This window comes from Cydia splendana, chromosome 3, assembly GCF_910591565.1.
Source record: "Cydia splendana chromosome 3, ilCydSple1.2, whole genome shotgun sequence".
NCBI classification, from domain to species: Eukaryota; Metazoa; Arthropoda; class Insecta; order Lepidoptera; family Tortricidae; genus Cydia; species Cydia splendana.
The window spans coordinates 13275210-13291934 of record NC_085962.1 but is presented as its reverse complement, the minus strand read 5'-3'; the positions used below and the strand labels follow the sequence as shown (position 1 = coordinate 13291934).

General features: G+C 40.1%; 1 protein-coding gene across 1 annotated transcript in view; it reads left to right on the top strand.

Moving 5' to 3' along the window:
• LOC134806540 (kinesin-related protein 4-like) overlaps positions 1-16725 on the top strand; it is a 49718-nt gene that overhangs the window by 30073 nt on the left and 2920 nt on the right. The window contains exons 20-26 of the mRNA XM_063779839.1: positions 1619-1670; positions 2398-2563; positions 3203-3308; positions 3918-4098; positions 4556-4721; positions 5232-5361; positions 6032-6108. Coding sequence (XP_063635909.1) covers positions 1619-1670; positions 2398-2563; positions 3203-3308; positions 3918-4098; positions 4556-4721; positions 5232-5361; positions 6032-6108 — 878 coding nt within the window. The remainder of the gene's footprint in view (positions 1-1618; positions 1671-2397; positions 2564-3202; positions 3309-3917; positions 4099-4555; positions 4722-5231; positions 5362-6031; positions 6109-16725) is intronic.

The window sequence follows — 16725 nt, the reverse complement described above, 5'->3', positions numbered from 1 at the left end:
CAATAAACAGCCTTAAAATAGGAAATACAAACTAAAATTAAAAACTAAGCTTAAAAATAAACTATAAATAGAAAATTTGGCCCAAATCGCCGTCTATCGGCAGCGTGCCCTGAAGGCTGGCAGCATTGCCACGTTGTATGGCAATGCTGATCCGCTGCGCTAGATATGACCCAGCCCTCTGGTCACGCGTCAACTCTAACTAACCTAACCTGCGGCTACATTCGCTGAAAACCCTGTGGGCGCTTTCCCCCTATATATATATATATATATATATATATATATATATCGAATACCGATGGTCCTAAAGGCGGTGGGCGCGTGGGGGTAGTACGATAATGTATTACTTCACAGCTAAACCAGTATGCTACCATTGCTACCAGTGCATGAAATAAACATTAGGACTCGTTAACCATACTAGTGCCTACTATACTTCAGTACTAAATGTTTAAAAGAACTAATTGCTATTTTTAACTCAAGGGAGCGATATGAAAGTAAAAAGAAACCGTTTAAATCTTTATTCAAGTCAAACTAGGCCGGCTACAACCCATAGTCTAATAAAACATGGTCTTCCATTCCCAGAGTGACACGGGCCTACGTCACAACAACATGGCCGCTATATATAGCGCTATCGCATATTCTCATATAGCGCTGTCGCATGATGACGTAGGCCCGTGTCAGTTAGGTGACCTAGAAAAGACGGGAATGGAGTACCAGGCGGAGTATATTATTATACCATGGCTACAACCCTACACCTCTGACCTGAAAAGATTTAGTCTTATATGGGACCGGCAACAAACTCAGAGGGACAAATCTTTTCAAAACAACACATAACAAATCCTTTCTTTATTTCACAAAAGTAAGCTTCTAATGAAACATAAGAAATCAAAATAACACTTGAAATAAAACACTTAGCTAAATGATTAAAGAACGCTGGATTCTATAAGCTATCAGAATAATCCTTCAGGTATAAGCCTTCAGGAACGTAGCGAGTTAGGCACGAGGTTGGCTAACGAGTACGTCCGATCTCTAGCGCGGCCCGATCAAGAAGAACTACCAGCGGCGGAGCCACACTGCTCCCGCCTCCAGTCAAGTTGGCAAACCTGCTCGACCAGTCTACCAACATACCGACAAAAATGCCAACTCGTGCCTACGCTCACTCAAGAGAAATCTCTCGACGTTCCAAAGCCTTCTACCTGTCATCTTAGTTCAACAACACGCCAATAGATGGCGTTACTCTCTACGCAACTTTATTTATTACGTTACAACCAAATAATACGTAGCTCAACATTGCTAACCGATTTTATACAGGCGTCTAAAATAATGAACAATAACGCTGCAATACGTCTTTCTGGTGTCAGGCTCCGACATATATATATATATGCCATAATAAGGAAATTTTGCGTGGGTATGTCGAGACCCTTTTTTGCTTACAAGATCACCTGAAGTTATCGAGTTGAAATAAATATATTAAGTATTTTGTCTTGAAGCTACAATGACAATTTTTTTTATTCCAGCCAATCAAAATATACGGTCGTTTATGCTAATATTTCATGCCTAACCAACATGAATTATATAGCATTACCTTATGCTTTTTTATGACTTTAACTTACTTTCTCAGAACCCATGAAACCGCTGAATGAGCTCAAGACCAACGGCGGCGATCATGACAGGTAAGAAATGAATCACACCAATACTTTGATGCACCATTTTAAATGTAACTAGCAGCACTTCAACTAACAAAAACACAACGGACAAACTTAACGATACATGCTGTGCTATATAATAGTCCACGAGCTGCCCCCGAAGAATTAAAATAAAAAAATACGTTCAAAAATAGTACAGCATTAGAAGAAACTAAAAAATGTTGTAACCGTTTGTACTCTTATTTGGCCCATGTATTTTATTCACCCCTTCGTTGTGTTTCTTCTGAATCAGAAGTTCTGTTACCACTACACCAGCGGTCAGCAACAAGCGGCCCGCGAACCTCTCGCTTGCGGCCCGCGAGCCTCCCTGGCTATTTTGTATGTAATATTGACCAACGTCAAAGTCACAAATATTACCAAAGTGCGGCCCGCGTCAACTTCGTAAGCTACTATGTGGCCCTTGGCTGTTAAAAGGTTGCCGACCGCTGCACTACACCTTATAAAACAAAGTCCCCCCAAAGACCGCGTCTGTTTGTCTATGTCTTTATGTTCGCGATAAATTAAGAAAACTACTGAACGGATTTACACATTAACACCTATCAATAGGGTGATTCTTGATGATGATGAAGGTTTAGGTGTATAATTTGTTAAGGTTTTGTGTAACCCGTGCGAAGCCGGGGCGGGCCGCTAGTTTAATTTAAAATACGAGAAACTACATTGGTTTTCTCCGTAATAATACTGCATGTTTTTACAGTGAAGTAGCATCGCTGAAAGACCGTCTCCAGCTCTGCCAGCAAGAGTTAGAAGAGCTAAGAGAGAGGTACCGTGAAGTGGATGAAGAGTGCGAGATATGCGCCGAGTACCTGCGAGAAAGGGACGAACAGTGCACGCAGCTAAGCGCCAAGAATAAAGATTTACAGGTAAAATTAAACATGAAATTTGCTCTACTTTAGCGCCACTTGCAACATCCCACTAACCCGGGGTTAACCGGTTAAAACTGGAGTTAGCATGGTTATAGTACAATTTGACACTGGGACTGGGTTAACGGCTTAACCGCTTAACCCCGGGTTAGTGGGATGGTACAAGTAACGCTAAGCCAAATAGCGCTATTTCAAAAGAAATTAATTACCAACTTATACTTTAGTTTATATAGCTCTGATAATTCCATTTTAGAAATCATTTGTTATTGAGATAGCGCTATTTGGCAGGAGGGCAGTATATAGCTAACATAAAGTCCCAATTACTACTGGGAAAAATATTTTTTTTTTAATGAAGTTTTTAATAAATTCACCGCTTCGAGCAATATTCGAATCAACCTTTTGGAACACCGGTCCAATGGCTCTTAACTAACCGAGCTACCGATGCTTACCAGAAGCGTGCGAATCTATCCATTTCCTTCCTTGTTATTACAGAATGTCGTTTTAAAATGAGGGCGTAATTTCGATTGTACAAACAGAAACACTCTTAACTGTTACAGTTACTGTTGATTGGACAGTTAACAGTGTGGGCGATGGTATGGCGGCAAAGTTCGTGTCACTATTAATAATAATTATTTGCAGCAACAAATCGCCACGCTGAATGACAAGCTGCAGAACGCGAGTATCGTCCGCGGTCAAAAGGACGCGCAACGCAGTTTCTCAAACGCTTCAGTCAACACGGATGAAGGTACATGTTGGTTTACTTTTGTATGCTCCTAACTCGTTTGGGTTTAAAATATTTTGCAAGCAAAAATTTATTGATTGTATAAGAGATGTGTATCTAATGGTGCTTCCACTGGAAGCATTCCATGAAATTGTCTACCGTTTGTCCCGTACAAACGCGAGTTTTCTGAAGATTTGCAGGTATAAGAGTTTCCTTTTCCATGACATATGGTCAAAAATATGCACAGAAAAATAATCGCCTGCTTTAAATGCCGAAAAAAAGTTGCAACACAGGAAATCAAATGCGTTTGTACAGGACAGCGCGTGGAATGCTCCACTGGCTGTCATATAACAACCAGTATTGGGGCACCATTAGAAATAATCGTGCCCCGATTTTGATAGCTGAAGAAGATGTACAGCGCCATATTTTGTGCTTTTTGTGGTAACTGATTTGTCAAACGTCAACTTTTAATAACAATTACCGCACAATGAAAGTGTAAGAAGTTGTCCAAAATTTTCGTGTAGGTACATATTTTCCTAAAACTGATTTCTTAGGTACTTTAGATTAAAACAATAATTTATCTGTAGTAAACGCTTATAGTAACGTTTCAAATGCAACCACTCGATTGTACAGACTGGGCGAACCTGCACTCGGTGGTGGTGGACCGAATGTCGTTCGACCGCGAAGTGGAGAAGAACAAGGCGCTGCAGCGCTCCGTGGACGAGCTGCGCTTCAAGAACAGCGAGCTGAAGGCGGCCATCGCCAAGACGCACAAGGCCGTCGAGCGCGCCGCCGCCAACAAGGCCAACTTACAGTCAGTACTTGTCCATCGCATCCTTTTGACGAACACCTAATAGTAGTTTATGCGACTGTTACGTAATGAAAGGCATTAAAATACGATGGTGGGTTTCTTGGCGCAAGTGGCCCTAAGCTATCGAGACTTACCCGTTGACAGCGAATATTTTCATATCTACAGTAAGTTTTTCATCCCCAAACGTATCGAAGGATAGTAGTCACCAGCAATAATATGTTACACAACGAAGGCCGCAAAAATATCTGACACGATCTTATTTGTAAAGCCATAACCGCATGTCACATATTTTTGCGGCCTTCGAAGAACATATTATTGCAGTTGCCTTGTACGTATTGTTGAACCTTTTGCAGACGTTTCTGCTTAGTATTTAATTATAATAGCCCTCACGAGAATCTGCCCGAAATCTTCATTCCCTTTAATTCATAACCTTTGAGTCTCTTTATTATTTTATATATAGGGAGCTGGAAGCAACCAAGCTAGAGTTGGAGACATGCAAGCGTGAGCTGGAAGAGTACAAGGAACGCTGCAGGGAGCTCGACGAGGAGTGCGAGACGTGCGGCGAGTACCTGCGCGAGCGAGACAGCCAGCTGTGCCGGCTGCAGGAGGAGAAGGACGCTCTAGAGGTGCGCGTGGGCATTCACTCGTTCTACCTATTTTATTATTTACTCGCGACCCGCCCCGGCTTCGCACGGTTAACTTCACTAAACCTTAACAAATTATACACCTAAACCTTCCTCAAGAATCACTATTGATAGGAGAAAACCGCATGAAAATCCGTTCAGTAGTTTTTGAGTTTATCGCGAACATACATACACACAAACGAGACAGACGCGGTGGGAGACTTTGTTTTATAAGGTGTAGTGATGTCTATTACTACATTAATTCTTAAGAGAGCATCCGTCCAGTGGCCCCCTTATTAGGGAGATTAAGTTTAAGTTTAATCCAATCCACTTATGTATCATCTCGAATATTAATGTTGTATTGTCCTACTGATTCCCCAACTTTTGTTCTATGTGATATAGTTTTATATTATGTACTTATTTCTGACTTGATCACCTAAATGGAAAAAAATTGCCACCATTTGGCAAACATCTTCTCAGTATATTTAGTTACCTCTTATATTTCTCCGGCAGGCTAAGCTCGCGGCGCTGGTGGAGAGAGAGGCCGGCAGCAAGGTGCAGTCGGTGCGCAAGAAGCGGCAGAGCGCGCACGACCACAACCGCCCCGCCGCCGCCGCCGACACCGACACCGTCACCGGCGCCGGTGAGTCGCGGCCTCAGGTCACCCATTATAAGCCTTGACCGTGGGACTTCACCGATTTCTATAAGTAGCCTTTAATTGCTATATTCCGCCTTGCTTAAGCTCTGGTTTCCTAGGATAGCGGTGCCGTCATATAGCGGCCGTCTCCATACAAAATACTTCTCATCCTTATTTAGCCGTATTATTTTGTATGGAGACGGTCGCTATATGACGGCACCGCTATCCTAGGAAAACCGAGCTTTAGAGCGGCTTGATTTATATATATAATAGTGACAAAATGCTAAATGGTAAAGAATGCTTTATATGTAATATTTAGTTTACGACCACTGCTGCACAAAAACCAAGGCGAGGTCATATGGAAACACACTGACACTACCACGGAGTGTGGTCAGCGATTCGCCTGAATGGTTTTTTTTTTTTAATTGGCAACAATTTTCTCTATGCTGTCAGTTTGAAGCTATCATTTAATTTCTTAGTAATTTTATTGTAGGTTTTTTTTAACTTACCACATTTTTTGAAACAAGATCTACGATCGCCAGACTTGCACGTCATAATAAATGCATTTCTCTGACTACTATTATGCTATGCAGTTTCTCAAATGTGTATTGTGTTCAACGAGTCTATTTAATGGCTAAGCTAAGGATTCTTGATAATTATATTCCTTTTTTTGCAGAGCTACACCTCGAAAACGACAACTCGAAGACAATCAACGAATCGTTGCAAAACAATGAAATCGTACAGCTCAAAACGGTAAGTTTCGCCACACAATAGGCTAGATGACTTATTTTCATTTATGGTATCAATCGATCACGTTTGCTTTTAGGATCAAATGTCTATATGGGACCCATTGCATTAAAGCAATACAAAAGTCAGAAATGATAGTCAAAGTCCGACAGTCGTACTTCACTCGCGAAACGCCCCGAACAAAACGATATGTGACCGTGACGTCAAGGTCACAGAGAGTCCATCTTGAAGTATGAGTGGTATGAACAAAACAAGAAAATTGCGATTTTGTCGGTGAAATATTGCGTTTATGTATATAGTTTCCATACAATCTTTTTTTGGATAAAATGTGAGGAATCGAATGGTATCCTTATTTTTGTCGTTTTTGGAAGTTGAAATAGAACAAAAATTTTGAAACTTTCAGGTGCTGTGCTTTTGTATTATTTCCATATATTTTTTTAATATCCACAATATTGTGATAAATTGCTCATTTGCTATCTATTTTACTAAATTTTGTTCTAAAATTCAACATGTGTCATCATCCCTATTAAAATATCATAATAGTAGTTTATGTGACTGCTACATAATGAAAGGCATTAAAATACGAGTGTGGGTTTATGAAACGAATGAAATGAGTTTCATAAAAAGATCACACGAGTATTTTAACATGCCTAATTATGTACAGTTACATACACTGCTTTATCTACACGCATATTATAAACTTTCTATGATGTATTCACTAACCTTATATTACAGCCGACATTGGGGCCACTTTGTTCTCTGGCGGAACTCGCGGATATGAGGTGGCGTCTCCGAAATATCTTTATCGCACATTTTACATGAAACTTTTGTTATAGTTACTTTAAAAACAACAAAACACATTATTTTTTACTTACAAACTAATTAAAAGATAAACTGTATTAACTGTACGTCAAATGGCGGCAAATGAAAACTTTTTTCACGCACGTCACGCATCCGTAGTTTTTTTTTAGTTCAGAGACAAACTAGAGTCGGGGTCGATTGCCATATCGTTCGATACCAACTAACATGCGATATTTGTCAATATTGTATGCATTTGTCATTTCATTTCATTTCGTCATCTCGACTGATATTAGAATAGGGGTGAAATCAAATTGCTTTTTTTTTTAGAGTTCGAAATTTGAATGCATTACCAAATCGATTTTGATATAGTAATGAAGCTATTACACATTTTCACAGATAAGAAATTTGCTGTAAAAAAACAGTTTATCGTAATGTGGGCCATTATTTACGGATTTAGAAGGCATCATAGAGGGTTTATGATATGTGTGTAGATAAAGGGTATTACTTTAGGGTAGGTACTATTACGGTTCTGCGAAACCCTTGTTAGTACTACATACTTAGTATATATATTTACCTTTTTTTTATTACTTGAAAAAACCAAACAGTCATATAAACATATCAAAAATACAATACAAAAGATGTACTGCAACAAAAGATACAATAAAAAAAGACCTGGAGGTTCATAAATTATAAATTATGTTAACTGTGTAAGTACAATTATAACTACTGCATATTAATATCAGATAGAAAAAACTGATATCAATACTTAGGTACTAAAACAACTTACGTTTAACTATGGTTTTTAGACTAGACATCGAATTTTGAAAGCAATCTATTTCGGAGAGATGTTTATTATAGTAACTAGGAATTCGTCTGAAAAAGGTATGCCTGGAGTAGTTCTTGACAGAAAAACTAATATAAAACAGCGATCGAGGGCGTAAGGGGTGATGCGGACAACTGAAAGTAACTAATCTTAGGAGATTAGGACAATTAATAATATTTTTAAGAATTTTAAACAAAAACATAACGTCCAAGTATATCCTACGGTTAAAAAGGGAAGGTACACGAAAATGTTTTGCAGCCAAGGTAGAATTTACAAAATAAGTGCCTGTTCTATAACTTAACGATTTTAAGAAAATGTTTTGAATTCTCTCCAAGCGGTCAATATGGACTTGATACTGAGGTGTCCAAATTACACTCCCGAATTCGAGGATACTCCTAACAAAAGAATAAAATAATAATTTATAAGTATTTGGCCGCTTGAAGGGCTGTCCGACACGAAGGATCATTCCTAACCTTTTATATGCACGTTTACATAAGTTATCAATATGCTCATTAAAGTTTAGTTGTGAGTCCATAGTGACACCTAAGTCCTTAAGAGCGCTATTACATTTCGGCGTTGAGCGAGTTTAGGTATTTTACGCGCTGCGGCAGGCCGTGCGAGCTCAGTATGCCGATCCCTTCTACCACACTCGCACTACAATGATGGATTAAACATTCTTGATCCTTCGCGAAGCATATTGAAATCAACCATAACAACACTAACTGTACTTAACTTTTAAAGTTATAAAACTGTTATTTGGTAAGTACGAAAATACTAAATGCAGTGCAAATGTACATAGGGGCTGTTCATAAATTACGTCATCTATTTTTGACGATTTTTGACCCCCCCCACCCCTCAAATCATCCAAAAATCAAGCTTCGGATGAATCTGTTTCCTCCTACGTCATGTTACCATCATCCGATGTCCAGACCCCCCCCCCCCACTCCTCCCATTTGAAACGACGTAATTTATGAATAGCCCCATACTCGTACTTATGAAGGTATATTACTCGAAAGAAATTATAGGTACCTACTCGCTTATTTACATGTTTCGTCATTGCATTTGGTACCTATAGGTTGTAAAGTTTGTATCAACGAGGGTTTAAAAACGAACTGGTACTGAGGATCTGATGATGATTAAGGTGGTCACGGATACCAATCAACCATGTAGTAACATGATTAGGCTCGTTTGATTCGTCTCAACAAGATCTTTGACACTGAAGATACACAGGGTCTGATGATGGAGCTGGAAGGTGGCCACGGGTACCAGTCTATCATGTAACTAAACAACTTCGTGTTTGGGCTCGTTTGATTCGTCTCAACAAGATCTTTGGCACAAGATAATACTCAGGGTCTGATGATGGAGCCGGAAGGTGCATAGGCCTCAAACATAATAAAATAATTGTAATATAATCGCTTACCTGAGATCGTTTTTAGCACATATTAGTTGAATAAAAGCATTTACTGCACTCTTACACATTTAAAATGCCGAGTAAAAGCAATTCGGCTACTTTTACGAAACATTTTTGCTGAGAAAAAGCAGTGCGGCTGCTTTTATAGAACACTTTCACTGAGTAATCGTAAATTGCTAATGTTTATAGAACAAATAGTCGAATAAAAGCACTATCGTTGCTATTAAAACACTAGAAGCGCTTTTATCCACTTTTACTCAACTCTTGCAGCATCGATTTGCTTCTTATACAGCGCTTACTCGATTTTTATAACACTTTTAGTCTGTATAAGTGCGCCTTTTCGCGTTGAGTAAACGCTTACAGGACTTTTATTCGACTGTTTTTACACCTTTTATAGCACCAAAAAGCGAAAATAAAAACGTGCTCTCAACTTTTATAGCACATAGATTTGCTAGTTGGGTGGTCACCGGTACCAATCAACCATGCAACTAAACCACTTCGTGTTTAGGCTCGTTTGATTCGTCTCAACAAGATCTTTGACACAAGATAGTACTCAGGGTCTGATGATGGAGCCGGCAGGTGGTCACCGGTACCAATCAACCATGCCACTAAACCACTTCGTGTTTAGGCTCGTTTTATTCGTTTCTATAAGATCTTTGACACAAGATAGTACTCAGGGTCTGATGTTGGAGCCGGAAGATGGTCACCGGTACCAATCAACCATGCAACTAAACCACTTCGTGTTTAGGCACGTTTTATTCATCTCAACAAGATCTTTGACACAAGGTAGTACTCAGGGTCTGATGATGGAGCGCGAAGGTGGCGACGGGTACCTGTCTATCATCATCAGCTCCAACATCAGACCCTGAGTAGTATCTTGTGTCAAACATCTTATTGCGACGAATCAAACGAGCCCAAACACGGAGTGGTTCAGTTACATGGTAGACTGGTACCCGTGGCCACAGTCCAGCTCCATCATCAGACCCTGAGTACTAACTTGTGTCAAAGATCTTGTTGCGACGAATCGAACGAAGCCAAACACGAAGTGGTGTAGTTGCATGATTGATTGGTACCGGTGACCACCTTCCGGATCCATCATCATACCCTCAGTACTACCTTGTGTCAAAGATCTTGTTGCGACAAATCAAACGAGCCCAAACACGAAGTGGTTCAGTTACATGGTAGACTGGTACCCGTGGCCACAGTCCAGCTCCATCATCAGACCCTGAGTACTAACTTGTGCCAAAGATCTTGTTGCGACGAATCGAACGAAGCCAAACACGAAGTGGTTTAGTTGCATGGTTGATTGGTACCGGTCACCACCTTCCGGATCCATCATCAGACCCTCAGTACTACCTTGTGTCAAAGATCTTGTTGCGACAAATCAAACGAGCCCAAACACGAAGTGGTTCAGTTACATGGTAGACTGGTACCCGTGGCCACCTTCCAGCTCCATCATCAGATCCTGAGTACTATCTTGTGTCCAAGGTCTTGTTGAGACGAATCAAACGAGCCTAAACACGAAGTGGTTTAGTGGCATGGTTGATTGGTACCGGTGACCACCTGCCGGCTCCATCATCAGACCCTGAGTACTATCTTGTGTCAAAGATCTTGTTGAGACGAATCAAACGAGCCTAAACACGAAGTGGTTTAGTTGCATGGTTGATTGGTACCGGTGACCACCTTCCGGCTCCATCATCAGACCCTGAGTATTATCTTGTGCCAAAGATCTTGTTGAGACGAATCAAACGAGCCCAAACACGAAGTGGTTTAGTTGCATGGTTGATTGGTACCGGTCACCACCTTCCGGATCCATCATCAGACCCTCAGTACTACCTTGTGTCAAAGATCTTGTTGCGACAAATCAAACGAGCCCAAACACGAAGTGGTTCAGTTGCATGGTTGATTGGTACCGGTGACCACCTTCCGGCTCCAACATCAGACCCTGAGTACTATCTTGTGTCAAAGATCTTATAGAAACGAATAAAACGAGCCTAAACACGAAGTGGTTTAGTGGCATGGTTGATTGGTACCGGTGACCACCTGCCGGCTCCATCATCAGACCCTGAGTACTATCTTGTGTCAAAGATCTTGTTGAGACGAATCAAACGAGCCTAAACACGAAGTGGTTTAGTTGCATGGTTGATTGGTACCGGTGACCACCTTCCGGCTCCATCATCAGACCCTGAGTATTATCTTGTGCCAAAGATCTTGTTGAGACGAATCAAACGAGCCCAAACACGAAGTGGTTTAGTTGCATGGTTGATTGGTACCGGTGACCACCTTCCGGCTCCATCATCAGACCCTGAGTACTATCTTGTGTCAAAGATCTTATAGAAACGAATAAAACGAGCCTAAACACGAAGTGGTTTAGTGGCATGGTTGATTGGTACCGGTGACCACCTGCCGGCTCCATCATCAGACCCTGAGTACTATCTTGTGTCAAAGATCTTGTTGAGACGAATCAAACGAGCCCAAACACGAAGTGGTTCAGTTGCATGGTTGATTGGTACCGGTGACCACCTTCCGGCTCCAACATCAGACCCTGAGTACTATCTTGTGTCAAAGATCTTATAGAAACGAATAAAACGAGCCTAAACACGAAGTGGTTTAGTGGCATGGTTGATTGGTACCGGTGACCACCTGCCGGCTCCATCATCAGACCCTGAGTACTATCTTGTGTCAAAGATCTTGTTGAGATGAATCAAACGAGCCTAAACACGAAGTGGTTTAGTTGCATGGTTGATTGGTACCGGTGACCACCTTCCGGCTCCATCATCAGACCCTGAGTATTATCTTGTGCCAAAGATCTTGTTGAGACGAATCAAACGAGCCCAAACACGAAGTGGTTTAGTTGCATGGTTGATTGGTACCGGTGACCACCTTCCGGCTCCATCATCAGACCCTGAGTACTATCTTAAGTCAAAGATCTTGTTGAGACGAATAAAACGAGCCTAAACACGAAGTGGTTTAGTTGCATTGTTGATTGGTACTGGTGACCACCTTCCGGCTCCATCATCAGACCCTGAGTACTATTTTAAGTCAAAGATCTTGTTGAGCCGAATCAAACGAGCCCAAACACGAAGTGGTTTAGTTGCATGGTTGATTGGTACCGGTGACCACCTTCCGGCTCCATCATCAGACCCTGAGTACTATCTTGTGTCAAAGATCTTGTTGAGATGAATAAAACGAGCCTAAACACGAAGTGGTTTAGTTGCATGGTTGATTGGTACCGGTGACCACCTTCCGGCTCCATCATCAGACCCTGAGTACTATCTAGAGTCAAATAAATACATATAGAATGTCAGGTCGTTTCAAATATTTTTAATCCTGTCCGGTAGTTTATTAAACTGTACCATTATAAATTATAATACTATAAAAACAGTGCTAGGATCAAAGTCTCTCGTTGCGGTTTACACGCACACAGTATAGCGTTTTACACGGCGCCCGCCGCACACAATGATAAAAAACCTCGTCGTCGCCGTTGAAAATGTGCGGAGCCGACCGACACACGTCCTGCCTCTACAAGCTCTGCCGCGGCACTGAGCTGGCGCAGCGCGCGTCATCGGTAATATAGAGTAGTTTTCAAAAAATTGTCAAAAAATTATAGTAGAATTTCATAAACACTAATGTATACCAACAGTATAAGCAAACGTTGCAGATTGCTTGAGTATGAAAATGACTTCGATATTAAGTAGATTTTCGTAGGAATTGACACTTGTTTCGGAGAGAAAATCGAGTTCGTTTTACTTTGATTTTCTCTTTCTCAAAGGTATGTAGGAAAAATATAGTTTGATATGCCTAAAGTACAGGGTATTAGTAACACAAAATAGCCAGGTTTAGCAGAGTAAAATTCTCAACATTTCCAAATAAGAGCTCGCCATTCAGTGCTTCACGGGGTTTTTCGGAAACGACCATCAGAAAAAAAATCATTACTAATTTAATAAGTCCTTTTTCTAATATTTACAACGATATTTATAAAGATAAGAAGACGCTTTTACTGGAACAAGTACTCATTGTTTCTAATAATGAGCGCAAAGTCCTGAATTTAGTCGACTAGTATCATCAATTTTGCATTATTTCGACTTTTCTTGTAAGAGCGCTCTTAATGGAAGAGACTCGTGCTATGTTATTACCAGATAAATTATAATTATATACTATCGGATTGTGTTTTCGATTAAAACTTATAACAAAACATTTTTCTGTGTTTAAAAACAAATGATTATTAGAACAATATTGGACGAAATTATCTAGATCTTTTTGCAACAATAGGCAGTCCGCTTCCGAAGACACAGCTTTATAAATCTTTGTGTCATCGGCGTATATAAGGTGTTCAGAGCTACGGAAACAAGCCGCCATATCATTGATATATAAGATAAAGAATAAAGGACCAAGGTGCGACCCCTGAGGTACTCCAGAGGGGATGGGGAGAAAAACGAGATGTATAACCTTTTAAGGCCACAGCTTGACTACGATTAGACAGATAAAATTTAATCCACCTCAGGAGGTCACCGTGTATACCGAGGTCGAGTAGTTTCATGATCAAATTATTATGATTAATTTTATCAAAACACTTCGAAAAATCGGTATACACGGCATCCACCTGGCTACCAGAGGCTAACTTATTAATAATAAAAAAATCAGAAAAGGTAAGTAAATTCGTTTCAACACTTCTACCTTGGCAAAAACCATGTTGACTGGGCGCGATATGTTGGCAAAAAGCAGCTGCAATTTTGTTATAAACTATTTTTTCCAAGATTTTTGCGAAAATATTTAATTTACTAATTGGCCTATAGTTTGTCACTAGGTGAGCATCCCCGCTTTTGTAAATAGGCGTAATCAGAGCTTTTTTCCATACCATTGGGAAATGACCACCTGACAATGATTTTTTATAAATCTGAGTTAGAGGTGCTGCTAACTCTTGGGCACACATAATAATGAAATAAGGATGGATCATGTCGGTACCACTACCCTTCCCAGCGTTTACTCCCTGCAAAAACCCATAAACACAGTCCTCTGTGACATCTATACTACTAAGATCTATGAGTGAGTCTTCAGGTACAGGTAGGCAGTCGGGAGAAACGGAATGATCAGGGACAAAAACTGAGTTGAAAAAGTCATTGAAGTATTATAGTGAGACCATCCTTGGATGTATCATGAAGGTAAGACATTTGATCGGGTACAAGATTACTTGGAAATTTAGATTTCATAAAAGACCAAAAATATGATGGATTACTGTGTATTTTGTCCTCGGTTAGTGAAATATATTTTTCACCTCAGCAGATCGAACAAGGGTACTTTGCTTCTTAAAAACAGTGAGCAAAATGCGATATTGCTCACTGAGTCATTTTGTCTCACTCAGTGAGCAAAATCGCATTTTGCTCACTGAGTGTGTCTTAATCAGTGAGCAAAATGCGATTTTGCTCACTGAGTGAGACAAGATGACATTCAAGTGACCTTTATAGTCAAATGTCATTTCAACATGCGGGGTCTAATACAAGTTCGATATACTTGGGTTTTATTATCTCTGTCCCTCTAGGTATGTTCTAACTACTTAGGGCGTAAAATTTTGTGTACTACACGAGATCAAAGTTATTTACATCTCGTGCGCTTTTGAATCCCTTACTACGCTCAAGATTCTAAATTAGATTCACTCGCTACGCTCGTGAATCTATTATAGAATCTTTCGCTTGCACGGGACTCAAAATAAGCACTCGAAGAAATATCAAACTTTGATCTCTTGTTGTACAAATAACTATTTTACGAGGGGTGTTCAAAATATTCTCGGTATGAAAATGAAAACAAACAAGTACGAAAAGTTTGATATTTTTATTTTTCAATATACTCCCTCCCTATGTTCATCCACTTAAAAGATCGATCAATTTTTTTTAAATCCCCGATAAAAAAATTTTTTTGTCTTTGGTGTAAAAATGCTCCTCCACTGCCGCCTTCAATGCTTCATCATCAGAAAAAAAATATTCCATGCAGATCCTTTTTAAGATTGGGGAACAAAAAGAAGACGCTGGGGGCTAAGACCGGACTATACGGTGGGTGAGTAACAGTTTCAAACCCACATTCAACAATAGCTGCCTTGGCAATATGAGCAGTATGGACGGGGGCGTTGTCACGCAGAAGCAGAACACCTTTGGTTATCTTTGCTCGCCTCTTTTCTTTGATAGCATCCTTTAATTGACGTTGAATGTTAGCGTAGTACTGTCCTGTGATATTTACACCTTTTTCTTTATAATCGATTAGTAATATTCCTTCAGAATCCCAAAATATCGTGGCCATGACCTTGCCAGCTGAAGGGACGACCTTGAACATCTTGGGATGAGCTGAACCCTTAATGTGCCACTGCATGGACTCTTGTTTACTCTCTGGGTCATAATGATGAACCCAGGTTTAATCTCCAGTAACTATTCTTTGCAGCACCTCATCAGGATTTTCACCGCACAGGTCAATAACATCGGAACTACACGCTACACGCATGTCTTTTTGAAGCCGAGTCAGCATTCGCGGAACCCATCTTGCACTTACTTTTGACATATTAAGATGGTCATGGATAATATCATGTACGATACCAATAGAAAGATTGGTTACTTGAGCTATAGATTTTACCTTCACTCGACCATCTTCCAATATAAGTTTTTCCACTTTATCAATATTTTCTTGTGAAGTAGCTACTACAGGCCGACCAGGTCTAGGGTCATCTTCAATACTAGCCCTTCCACCCTTAAATTCGCTTGACCACTTTTAAATGGTAGATAAAGAAGGAGCAGACTCACGGTAAACACAATCCATTTCCTCTTTTATGGTTTTTTTATTTTTACCCTGTTTTGTCGAGAATCTTATGACGCATTGATGTTCTGATTTAGTTAACATTGTCAATTCGCACATGATGTTCATGTTTGTTCAGCAATTGCAGAAAAACAAAAGAACATCTCGGTTCGAATTATACTTTTTTTTAATGTCAATGAATAAACCTTAGCGGCCAGTAACAAAGGAAATTTTAGAAGAGGTTGTAAGATATCAATACCGAGAATATTTTGAACGCCCCTCGTATAACACTCAGTAGCCATCTTATGCTCCCTGGATCTTAAAAACACGAACTCCGCTCTATCAAGGGGATTTCTATACTTTTTCCATCGCTTATGTACCGATAGTTTTTGTTTACGAATCTTTATTAGTGAAGTGGAAAACCATGGCGGGTACCCATTTTTCGAATTAACACATTTATGAGGAATATAATTTAATATAAGTCTATTTAAAACCGAATAAAAATAAGAGACCGATCCCTCAACATCCATATTTAATAAGCATGACCAATCGGTTTCGGACAGTTCCTTACGGATAGAATTATAGTCGCCACGGCGGAAAACCGGCTTAGTTGTATGGTTAGGTTTCAATTGAGGTAAATAATTTAACAAATTAAGAGCCAAAGATATATGCAACGCCTTATGCTGTGGATCTTCCGGCGTAAGCGGGGATGAACTAGCACTAACCTCACAACTTACGTTAGCCATAACAAGATCAAGCACTCGCCCATTTATATTATAACACGAATTAAATTGACATAATCCAGTCAAAG